The sequence below is a fragment of the Lagopus leucura genome, unplaced genomic scaffold, assembly GCF_019238085.1.
Source record: "Lagopus leucura isolate 7727_CA_CO unplaced genomic scaffold, USGS_WTPT01 Super-Scaffold_100004, whole genome shotgun sequence".
NCBI lineage: Eukaryota > Metazoa > Chordata > Aves > Galliformes > Phasianidae > Lagopus > Lagopus leucura.
In genome coordinates this window covers 26,057,972-26,070,640 of record NW_024962264.1, presented here as the reverse complement: position 1 = coordinate 26,070,640, position 12,669 = coordinate 26,057,972, and the positions used below count along the sequence as shown (strand labels likewise).

The 12,669-nt window shown below is 40.4% G+C and overlaps 1 protein-coding gene across 3 annotated transcripts in view; it reads right to left on the bottom strand.

The window, feature by feature from the left end:
• Positions 1-1,264: 1,264 nt before the first annotated feature.
• The window catches only part of LIN54 (lin-54 DREAM MuvB core complex component), a 38,450-nt gene continuing 27,045 nt past the window's right edge, over positions 1,265-12,669 (bottom strand). For all 3 annotated transcript variants that reach the window (XM_042871207.1, XM_042871210.1, XM_042871208.1), the window contains 9 exons: positions 11,319-11,535; positions 10,532-10,605; positions 10,193-10,390; positions 9,606-9,697; positions 8,307-8,378; positions 6,264-6,366; positions 5,843-5,980; positions 4,951-5,153; positions 1,265-4,508 (listed from right to left, as the gene is read on the bottom strand). In XM_042871207.1, the coding sequence (XP_042727141.1) occupies positions 4,307-4,508; positions 4,951-5,153; positions 5,843-5,980; positions 6,264-6,366; positions 8,307-8,378; positions 9,606-9,697; positions 10,193-10,390; positions 10,532-10,605; positions 11,319-11,535 (1,299 nt within the window). In that variant the 3' untranslated portion in view covers positions 1,265-4,306. The remainder of the gene's footprint in view (positions 4,509-4,950; positions 5,154-5,842; positions 5,981-6,263; positions 6,367-8,306; positions 8,379-9,605; positions 9,698-10,192; positions 10,391-10,531; positions 10,606-11,318; positions 11,536-12,669) is intronic.

Genomic DNA, 12,669 nt, shown 5'->3' with positions numbered 1-12,669 from the left:
TTGCATCCATGGAAATAGGAGGGTAGCATTTCCCACACAACCCTCTGGCTCTCCAGTCCAATTACCCATGCAAAAAGCCATCACTAACTGCCACGAAACCAGTTCAGCCAGAATACATTTTGCAGGAAAACATCTCCCCTCATACATATGTGTATAGAAAATGCTTCCAGAATCCCTATGGTTGGTTAAGCTGCATGCTACTGCATTTGAGTTAGAATATTTGCACTGCCTAAACCTCCAGCCACAAGATGAGATGAGTCACAGGGGAGCAGGCACTTCCTTGCTGCTTTTTTTTCGGCTGGATAGTTGCCTGCTACCACTTCCTGTTTACATCAGAGTGAGTCCGTCTTGCTTGACACAGACTGAGCCTTCTCCCCAAGGGGATGCTCGTAGACAAAAAATGTGAAAGACTCTGACCTCCGGTGATGCCCATGACCAACGTAGTTCATCCATCCTTCTGCACTTCACTTAAATATTGATGAAAGAGTTTTCAAAACACTGCTGAAGTTCCCCAGGGTTTAGCAGAATTAGGCCTGAGCAAGAAGTACATATTAGAAAACAAACAAACAAAGAAAAACAAGTTGCAGTTACCAGATAACCTAAGAAAGCCATCTGATATTCAGTGTAAGCTTGACAGTTGTTACAGGAGTCCTGTATAAATTAAACATTCATTTCCAAAATACAGAGCAGCTGTTGCCCAGCAGAAATGCTTTTAGCTGTTCTCACACTTCAGGAACTGCCAGGTTTCAGAGGAACTGTTGAGTGCAGTTATTGCCAGGGAATTTTCCTCACCGCGCCTGTTCAGTCTCTCTTCTCAGCACCATCTCCCTGTGCAGATGTTCACCATCTCTGAAGCACCCACACTTGTGCCAGCACTCTGCACTTCTGGAATCCTACAAACTCACTCAAATCACTTTGATATAATAATTTATTCTCTCAGTCTTCTATTGTACCCTTGTCATCGCATATTTTCAAGTTCATGTATTATCACATGAAACTGTTTGCTTTCCCTGAGCTCTGCTCATCCTCCTTTTTATCCTTTTCACCCCTCCTGCAGATGCTGGCAATCTACACTCACTGGAGCTGCTGCCACATCTCCAGGGCTGCTCCTGCAGCCTGATACCATCTCACAGTGCCAAGAGCCAGAACACTAGCTGCATTGTTACATGCCATGCACGGCAAGGTGTGAAAGTACACTAATATCCAGTGGTTTATCTCTGGTAGAATTCAATCACATATTGGAAAGTCAAGGCAGTACTAAACATTTACAGAATAGTATAAATGTTTATTTCCTTTGTGATTTATCTGACTTTTATTTTTACAATATAGAAAAGTGTATTCTTTGAATAGGTCTAGTAAATATAAATTTAGTTTTTCTACTTTCAGATGTAAACAGAACTACAAAATGAACCCTTGTCCCATTCCCAATTATTTTCACACAACTGCATGAGCTTGACTGTCAATCTTGTCCAGCAGTTTGATGCAAATGGCTAAGGAAGTACAAAACCCAATCCGCACATATTATACTAGTGAAAAGGGAAGAGAAGAATCCCAGCTTAATATTGAAGAAAGCTTGCTCAAAACAAAATTGAGAAACTAAGAGCTTTTTGATTGCACCTTCAAAGTCTTTAGAAGCAAAATATTCTCAAGCAATGCCATCATACATAATTACAACTGTAATCTAAATTTCACAAGTTTCTGCACACTGTATATAAATACACATCACAAAAGGTGCAATTTAGAGAAAGACACATAATATATACAAAATTAACATGGATTGAAGTCTAAACAAAAGAAGGCATATTGCAATCTGTTTGAAAAATAATGTAAGTAGTTTTTACTTTATTCACTTACACTAATTTACATTTATACAAATCTTACTGGACGTACTACATTAGGTCACTAGAAGTAAACTGAATATCTGCACTATGTAGGTTGCTCTGGAAGTAACGCCTCATTTATTTCCACGTAAACTGCAACAAAGAGCACAGCAACAGTATTTGATAGAGCAAATTCTCAGCTGCAACACACTTTTTCAGTCACCACTTTCAGCTACACGTTTTCACCAGCAATGAACGAGAGCCCATGTGCCATGCTCGTAAAAATCTGCACCAGAGGTGACCCGCAGTCGCCACTGTTAAAATGCACAACCAGAACCTCACTGTGCTCACATCCACTGCTTGGTCTCCATCAACATTCAGCAAGAGTTGGTGAATGTCAGCGGGTGCCATTTTTTCTGCACGGAGGAATTCAGTGACACACCTTCTCTCATATGTACCTGCATGTCAGATGCCCTTCTGTCAGACTGCCTCAACAGAATGTTGGCAGGAAGGTTCAACCTCTCCTGCCATGCCACTAACATCTATCTGCCTCTAACATTGTGAGCTAGAGTAATAAAATAGGAGGCATTACTTTCAGAGCAGCCCTTGTACATGTAAGAAGTTATTGTACTGACTTTTAATAAACCCAAGTCTTAATTACAGAAAAAAAAAACCAAAACAGACACTTACTTACAGAAGAGATGGATGGATTCCCTTTTCAGAGATTTGCACTAATATACTTGCAGTTTACACTCAGGGAGATGTTACTAAACCAGACAGAGCCTTTCTGATAGTGACCAGTAGTCCACATCTGATCTCCAACAGCCACCTGACGGGCCTTCCATTGCTGCTGGCCACCTTCCAGTCCTTTGTGCCCCCAAGCCATTCTAGGGGGAGCAGAAGCCTCCTCCATCTTTTTGCCATCTCACACACATGTAGGCATTTGGCTCTGCTAGAAAACCTGGAGGAAGAGCTCTGCTGCATCTCTCTGTGTTTACAGCTTTACATGAAGATAAAAAATCCTTTTTGGAAAAACCTAGCTACATTGTTCAGGGAACAGAAAGAGTTGTTAAAAATGCCTGCGATTAAACATGGTTATTGACATTCACATTAGTAAGTAACCTATGAGATTGATTTTGCAAAGATGTTCCACTATCAAAAAAGTGATCTGAGACTGCCTGTAACAAATACTGGAAAATTCCCGTCCCATTCTACATACAGCTCTACCTTGATTTGTGTTTTGTTGGTATACTTTCCTCCCCCCCCCTTTTTTTTTTTTTTGTTTTTGAGCCAAAGGATCCACACACCTGTTTTAGCAGCAATCTTGATTCTGTGCTAGCATCCTCTCTGATCACTGTGCTCTCCATCATTCTAAACAGCCCTCAAAAAAACCCAAACCCAAAACAAAATCTTTAAAAGCCAAATAGACCACCACAATTTCAAGTAGCACCATGAAGACCCACAACCAGGCTGAACATGATATCTCCTCCTGCACTTGCAGGTCAGTTCAGATTCAGATTGTCCTGAGTCCTCATTAAGACAACTGTAGCACTCCTGTCTCCTGACCCTCACCTACTCAGGCTCAAAACAGCTTAATCCTTGAAAATGCAACAGCCTGCACAGCACTACCTGCAGAGAGGATTGAGCTGCTGCAGAGCTCTGAACACCAAGCTTCACTCAAGCAACAGCATCTGCCTGCTGCACAGGCAGAGTAGCATTGCAACATGGCTGTTCTTCCTCACTTTTAAGAGCAGACCACTATCTTAGCCTCTGAGTTCCATTAAAAATAACCAAAGAAACAACAAAACATTGAGCCTTCACCCATGATTATCTCAAAAATTTTCCATTATTCTATTGCCTCAGAATTCCTTAGGGCCCACTCTAGTGAGGTTCCCAAACGCTTGTTGACAATAAACCTGCAAGCAACCACTGTATACTCGCCTGTGTATTTCATACCGCTCTGCTCATGAAGGAGCATTACGCCGTCAGGTCCCAAGTGTAGGTACTACCTTCCATTCAGATGCTGATTTTTATACATTTCCTTTCAGAAGTGACTGATACACATATACTCCTCACTGTGGGCCTGTTGCCTCAGTATCTTTCTTTGTTTTCCAGCACAAAGCAACACAACTTTATGTACTGTAAATAATATATTATAATAATTTATATATGCCCTTCAGGCAGTTATTTTTGGGGAAAGGGAAGAAAACACCTACTCTTTTTTTCCTTTAAGAAACCCAAGTTAAAAGCTGTACATCAGGAAGAAAAAATGTCTTTTAGGAGTTATCTTATGCAGAAGAGAATTTAGCTAAGACTTAAAAGGCTCTAAATCTTGTTACAAAATATTTCCTTGTTTAATCTTCTGCAAGTCAATTAAAACAAGCACCAAATTGGCAAGTGTTACTAAATCCTCTATTCCAAATCAAAGTGTCCCTGTGCCTTAAGTGTTCTGTTCAGTTTGCTTCATTGTGGCTCATGTGCACGCGTCAGCAGTTCATGGCACAAGGGTCACTTTTGGACTTCCCTGCAGAGTTAATAACTCTCATCAAACAGCGTCCAAACTCCTCCAGGATCATGCGCTCCGCTGCTGCTTTCGACTTGCCCATCTTCTCAGCTTGCTCTGCCTGCGCCAGAAGGCATTCACAGGTTGCATCGGCTACCTCCTTGGTTACAAACGTGAAGGGCAGCCTGAAACAAAACAAAACATCCGCTCACCCCAACAGGCAGCCTACAAGCCACAGTTTGAGTCAAATGAACAGGCAGGCAATTTCTGCTTTGTTCTTGCTGCCACTGCTGCAAAACAGATTTTGAGATGCCCAGGTATGCAGAAAAACTATCCAGCTTTTACTATATAAGCAGCCTGAAGTTCATATGCACTCAATAATTGGATGTGTATTTCTTGTTTTCTAGCAGCATACAACAACCACGAAAAAACAATGCTTAGCTACATGCTTGAATACAGCTAAGCTTTGCACACACTAGATTTCACAGGAGACAAAAGACTTCACCTGAGTACTTCTGGTCCTACAGCTTATGCAGGTAACATTCAAAGATGACAGGAACATACCTGTCACACGCATCAGAAAAAGTACATTAGAACCAAGCAAAACTGAGGGCTGGGTTAACTTACTTCCCTCCACCACTGCTGAGTGCTGGTGTTGGCCTCGTGAGGAGATCTGAGATCTGGGATGATAACTTTGTCTTTGCAGCAGTCTGCTGCTGGACCCTAACTTCTGCAGCATCTGCTAAGTGCATCAATGTCTTTCGTTCAGGGCTTTCTTCAAAATTTTTACAACCAACACATTTGCATATGGAAGAACACATGATTTTTGCCTGAAAGAAACAAAGGGAAGATGAGAAACCCGTTGCAATTTAGACATTCTTTATGATTAACCATTGGAGAAGGGTCATCTTGTTCTAGTCTCTTATTAATTAGCCGCTAGAAGCAGCCCCGTCTTCTCTTCAAATTCTTACTGAAGTGAGATGCCTTCCCAGAATTTATGCATCATCTGCTGCAAATCAACAGTTTCCCACTCATGTCCCTCTTCCCCAATCTGCTGTTTTCAGTAGAATTGAGCAGTTAAACTATTTGAGAGATCAGTCTGCAACTATCCCCGCATCTACAAACTGTGTTGCATCACAGTTTGCCTTTGGCTTCCACAGACATGATCCATCCTAGAGTGCCTGTGTAATGCTGTAATAACTAGTAGAGCACCTAGGGACATGGTGCTGTATGTTTCTTTCTGTAAGATTTGTAGAGTTCTTTAGAAAATACCACTCTTCAGTTAAGGACAAATCTAAGCCTGAGATCAGAGTTGCTATATGTTTTAAACTGAAGCTCAGGACAGGAGTGAACAACTCTGCAATGCACACAGCTTTCTAGATGTAAACTGCCCGTAGGAAAAATTGACCAAAACCGTTATGGCAGAGTTTCAGCAAGAGGAAGAGACAAAGCCCAACAGTGAAGTTACAGCACTGAATGGAAAAAGCTGAAGCCTTTAGGATGACGTAATGCTTCTTACCTCATAACACTCACAGTAGTTTTTGAGACATCCCGAGCGTTTACAGTTACACCCTTTGCTGTGCCGCCGATCTGATTCTCCTTCCTTTCCTTTCCCTATTTTGGGCTTGAAGGCTTCAGGGTTTCTGTCAAGGCAAGCCTGTCAATGCAGACCCAAAGGGTCAGTCACTGCATATGAGGGCGCAGAAATCAAAGGTGCAATGCAACAGCTTACACCTTGCACAGGTGGGAGGAGATTAGGGTGTTAAACATCCATCTGACTTCAGAAGGCACAAGCTACATCTTTGATCCCTACATTCAGAGGCAACCTACACAGCCAGTTTTCTCATCACAATTCCACTCAGAAACACGCTAAATTCTTTATGAATGGAACATGCTCTTCACTTCAACAACCTCAAAACTAGGAAAAAAAGACTTCCTACCTTTATTGCTTTTTGTCTATCATTTTCATGGTCCAGGTTGTTGTAACAATTTGTACAGTTGCAGTTATTGCAGAATTCACCATTTGCAAAGCAATCACAATACCTGAAATGGAAGATACAGAAAGCATTAACAAGCATGACCATTACCTTGGTGTAGTACCAATAGCAGCACCAGACATTTCTAGTCTGGTGACACACACCAATAAAGGTCTAGGTCATCTTATGCCAAGCTCCTTATGAACAAGTGGTACAAGCCTCACTCACACACACTAAATCTTCCAGTGCAGGTCTATTTTGCAAACTGGGGGCATACAGCCGAAGAGTATCTGTCTCAAGCTGATGTTGGCAAAGCTCAAACTTCATTGCAGCAGGAGAAGCTAGCAGGTTTTTGTTCCACAGCACTACTTGGATGACTGTCCTACACCAAGAGCTGCTTTGCTCCAGCCACCTTGTAGGCATAACCTGACCCAGCCACTTCAAAACAGTCTACAGGAGCTCCTGTACAGCCAAAACAGAACAACTGATTGGAGTACCAAGTAGAAGGCAAACTAACATGCACATCATTAACACAGCAGTGAGCCTTTTTGTTTTCCTGTGTGTTAATTTTGCCTATAGGCTGTTTTCAGCTGTGAAGCGTTGTAGAGTCAGCAAAAGTAGGGACAGAAGATCAGCAAGTGATACGCCTCATAGGCTCTGAAGCACAAGTAATTATGGAAAGGATCTGAATGAGGACAAAACTGTAGTTACTGAAGACTTTTTAAAGGGACAAAGATGTAAATAAGAAGCAGTGAAATACTGACTGGAATGACTTATCACATTACTTTGTCTCTTATGTACCTATGTTACCTCCTGCCAAAACCAAGGTCCCACTGGGTTCACCCCAAAGGCCTGATGCATGGAAGCACACCACATTCATCCTCAGCTCATGTTTTGTAGCCATCAAAAACTCTGGCAAGCTTCTATCCTCCCAGTACCACTTCCAACAACAGTTGATGGAAATTGCTGATCCCATTCAGCTGATACTCTAATTCTGCTGAGAGTCTGTGTTCATGACTGTCCCAGAATTTCCAGAGCATTCAGGAGCCAGACTAAAATACATCAGGCACCATGAAGGCAACAGGCATGTATGTTGTAAAACAAATCTAAGAGTAAACAGAACAGCTAAACCTCTTTCCGTTTATTGTGCCTCCTATGAAGCAGACAATTTTGAGACTAGGAAGCACAGGGAACACCCCAACACACAGTGTGGGGTCTGTTTCACAGAAACAAGCCCAAAATGAAAAAAAATTAACAATTTGTTAAAGGAGGCTCAGATACCATTGAATCATTTTCCTTTGAGAAGCACACCACTGATTTTTCTTTCTTCTTTGTCTAACTCTCATGGAAGCACAGATTAATATTTCCTCCTCATATTTATTGTACAGAAATCTGTATACTGACTCTGCTTAGGTTAAAAACAACAACAAAAAAACCCCAACTTCTAAACTGAAGACGTTTTTTGTGTCAACTTGTTACAAACACTAAAAGGAACAGTAAAAAAAAAAAAAAAAATCTTAAGAACATGACCAAGCCTTCGACTTCTTAAGAATTACTAGCCCTATTTGAGTATTTAAAACAAACACCACTTCCCCCTCCTGAAACATAACAAAACAGAAAAAGCAACAAACTAAGCAGCCCAATTTTGCTGTAGAACTTCATATTGTGTACCATTTTTCATAGGATTTTCTAAAGTACAGTAGGCACGCACTGATGACGCTGTTGGATGTAATGTCACTAACAGCAAAAACACAACTCCAGCTGCTGAGCAGAAGTGGCTCTATCAAGCACAAGGGTGCAAGGTTACAGGTTTATGACATGGCAGGGTCTATACAGCTCACATAAGCTGCACAACGGCACATGCATGACAACATCCCTATCAATGTCAACAATAACTTTACATTAGAAGATAGATGTAACATTTCTTACATACTTAAAAAAACATCTTTTGATTCTTGGGATAAATACAGTGTCAAAAATAAGGATAAAAAACCAACATGTACTTACAATTTCAAACATAAAGACTTTGTACAATTGCAAGGCTTCCGGGGCCGATTTGCAGATTCGGAAGGAATTATTCTATAGGAAGAAAAAAAAAAAAAAAAAGGCATCTATTTATACACACAGTTTGATCAGTTTCTTCCTAGTTTAAATTCAAGTAAGTGGGTCATAATACAAACTCTGAAAAACCTTCATGTTTTCTACTTCATGCTTTCTATTAGGTTTTTGGCTGACAGTAAGCGACCATTATATACAGTGCTTTTCCAATTCAGAAAGAGCTGGTTATTCACTGCAAGTCTGTCTGCATGAATGAAGTTCAAAGCTAGAGGATACACCTTAACTGCAGTGTGCAATTAGAGAAAGTTTCCTTAGAATTTCTCTATATATCAGGGGACTAGGTCCAAAAAAAGGTTCATAGAACAGGATCACATCTTCATCTTTGTACAAGCTGGAACAAAATAAAAAAAGAATAAATCCAGAAACAATGGGCAAGCAAGCCAAAATATTGCCTTAGGTTTAAAGGTGAATTTTATATCAAATGTAGGCTTTAAGTGCTCTTAAAAACTAGGATTTCGTGTCATTAATCACTTTGAATGAGATGCATTCAATCCCCATCCAGCAATTACTGCACATTTCTGGAGATTAAATCAAACCCAATCATTTGAATAGCTGTAGCTGGATTAGGGATTAGTTTGCATCACTTTTTTTGCAGCAGGTTGCAGCATCAAAAAGTACCTTAGTGTACACAATTTCCAGCAAACAATAATACAAAACAACTAAGGCAGCTGGCTCAGCACAGAGAAAATAATCCATGTTAGCTGTTATTTTCATCTTTTGAAGAAAAATAGAGGACTGAAGAGAACTTTAAGCCTACTGCTATGACCCTTTTCAGGTTTCAGTTGCATTTTGCTGTTCAGTTAGATTTTAGCGCGTGCTAAGCTAAATGCTTCTGTTTTGCTAAGCATGTCTTTCTAGCAATGACAAGAAATAGCCTGTAGCTCCCAGGAACTGATGCAAGATGAGGAACAAGCACCAGAGGAACCTTCAGGTCAACTTTCTGCTACAGGAGCTGGCAGCTGGAAAGGCTTTGATCAAGACAACGGCTCAAATGTTAGCTAGCTGTATCTCTTCTAGTCAGAGGAGGTAACCTCAACGCAGTATGCTTTATTTCTTTAGACATCACACAAAATTCAGACAAAATCCACCGCCCCAACAGTGCTGAAAGCAGCAGTAAGTTCAGCAGCCTGTATGCAGTGGTTTTGTTGCTGTCCCCTCCCTCCCCATCCCTCTGTGTAAAATACTCACCCATTGAATGGTAGCCGTGCTTGGGACTGGATACTGGATGTCCCAGTGAAGCCAGTGTTGCTTGCTATAGATACATATGATGATTGCTGTAGCTAACAAAATACAAAAGTTACACGTATTATACAGGGTAACATGAAAGAAATTGAAGTACACTCAATAGGATTTGTAGTGTTTTTTTATACTGTTCTGAAAATAACATATTTGTAAACACAGATTCTGAAATTTGCAGAAGTTGGTATCATTTACTTGAAGAGAAGTGGATAGGAAGGACACAAGTACTAGTCTTTTTTTTTTTTTTTTTTTTTTTTTAATGACTACAGCTTTAATAAAACCAAAATGAAACCGAAGGTTAAGGCTGGTACCAGTGATGCCACAGGCTGGTAGAATCCTTGTTTGAAAAGGCTGGCTAATCAGCCTTGAGCAGCAGGTTTTATTTATTCTCCTTTTCAATTGTCAGTGTTGACTAGATTTTGAGAAAGAATACAGCTAATCCTTACACCTTGCTGAGGAGCAAGAACTCTCAAAAGGACAACAGTACATTCCATAACAGCACAGCTTTGTTATTTATCTCTGGATTAAGACCATACCTGTGTAACATACTGAGCTGGAAGGACTGCATAGCCAACATTTCCTGTGCCAGGTGCTGGTGCCAGTACAGTGCCTGGGGGCAGGTTAGTGAGGTTGGGCTGTATCTGTGGCAGTGGAGTGGCTGGCATAATTAGTCTTTGCTGGGGCTGACTTGTTGTAACTATCTGGGAAGTTGGGTTGATGGGTTTGGGCACCACCTGGAAACAAAGTAAGACTTCATGAAAGAAGAATATTCCTTCAGAATACATTTGTATTAATGGAACATTTCATGACTGCTGGAATTGGACTTTTCCTTCTATTTGAAACAAGTCAGTAACATGCATTTATACTGAGCTTACCTGTTTCACAGTCTGTGCTGGCACTATGGGAACAGACATCCGCACTGGGGTTGCATTTACCACCACTGGCTTTGCTGGTAACAAAACAACATCAGATCAACACACATTATTCACTCAGTCCACAGTTGAGACCTCAAGATTTTCACATGTACAAATGTAAGAACAATCTCTGCACACTTACAGTACAGTGCTTTTTAGACAGAAGCGTTAGATACTATATAAACAGTTACTTACAGAAGTGTACATACATGTTTCATAGCAATGGTTTAAAAACCAACTTAGATGCAGAGATCCTCTGGACTCTATTTCCCTCTGCCAAGAGGAAACTACAAAACCACAGCTTGTTTTGACATCTTCATTCCATAGCAGCTTTAGAAAGCATGGACAGAAACCAGCAGAGAAATTTGGCACTTCCAACATTTTATACTGAAGGATTTTAACACGGCAGCATTTTGCCAAGATACACGTGGACTGTCATGGCTTCCCATTTTTAACATGAAAATGTGGGACTTGCCAGAAGTCATACATAAAAATTAGTAATCTAGGCAAAAGCAACCTAAATAGCTCCAGGGGTTCATGCCCAACTACAGTTTGACTTGTCACAGACAGGCCTTTCCACATACAAACCTGAGCTAACAGTAGGAAATGAAACATTTCAAAGTTTACCACATAAACAAGTACATCTCTTAGTTTGGAAAGATTTCTATTTTGTGACTATTTAACCCTCAAAAGGCAAACTAGAAAAAAGAAGAAAAACTTCAGATAACACATTAGCACCAGCACTTACCCTGCTGGAGAGGCTGTGTATTTGTACTGGGATTCTGACTGGCCGACTGGGTTGAGCCATTGGCTGTTGTGGCAGTAACAAGTCTGACATAATGGAACTTGCTTCCAGGTACCTGAATCTGCTGAACATTCGGAGCAGTTGCCAAGGGAATAATTGTCTTGAATTGAGATGTACCCACTCCTCCTACAGTAATGGCCTGTACTGCTGATTTCACAGCCTATTAAATCAACCAAGGAAGTATAAGGTTACTTTTACTAAGGCAGAAGCAACACCAGCATATTTATTTCCTCAATATGTTAGTGAGGAACTCCTCAATCTATTAGCATTCATGAGAACCAAATCAGTTATTCCTGACTATTTTGATTTCTGGAGTAAGAGCAACAGATTAAATGTCACTCCAAGCTTGGAGCAAAGTAAGCTCAGTTTTCAATTCTTTACTGTAAAGGCTTGAGTAAATAACATTTGCCTAAATAAGGCAAATCAGTTTGCTTTTCAAGATACAATGTATGCCAAATCAGACATCAGCTAAAGAGGACTTGGTACTCAAAATCAAGCAGGGAACGAATCAAAAACATACCTACTAATAGAAAAACTCAACACAGTGAGAACTCCTTGCAGAACTGTTCATGCTAGACTGCACTATGATTTACCTCCCTGTGTACAGACAAGTCCTGCTGGACAGACTTTGATGAATACACACAAATCATTGTGCAGCCAAAGTAGAAATGGAACCAAGTCCATATATTGATTGCTGAAGAGATGAGAAAGCAATTTTGGGGCAAGAGGCAAGAACAATGAAGAGTAGCAAAATAATTTACTAAATAATAAAAACAAGAAGGAGAAAATTGGATTTTTTGGCAGACTTGCACTGTCTCATAGCTGGGATATAGCACTACATCTAGAATTCACAAGACCCCATCTTCTCAATTTCTCTCAAACTACAAAATGAGGACAATCAAGTTCATTACATTTGTACACACCGATGACTGCATGAGCTTGGTAACAGCCTCTTTTAACCATCCTTTCTGGTGAACTCAAACATGGGTTAATTCTTCTTCCTCGTTCTCAGCCTACTTTTGGAGTTCAACTATTTTTTTTCTCAGTATCTACTAAAAATTATATTAATAAATCACTATCAACTGTAAATTTGGTACAACTACATGAATTTTTAGAACCTTTTCCTAGCACCCCAGCTGTCAGCACCTATAGGAATAAAATCTCAATTTACACATAACTGGAAATAGAAGTCCAGTCTTTTAGAGAAGGTTTTTTTTAGGGGGGGAGAGGGAGGGGAGGCGGTGAACATATATATTTAAATGTATTGACATCTCAACAACACAGAGCAACAGCA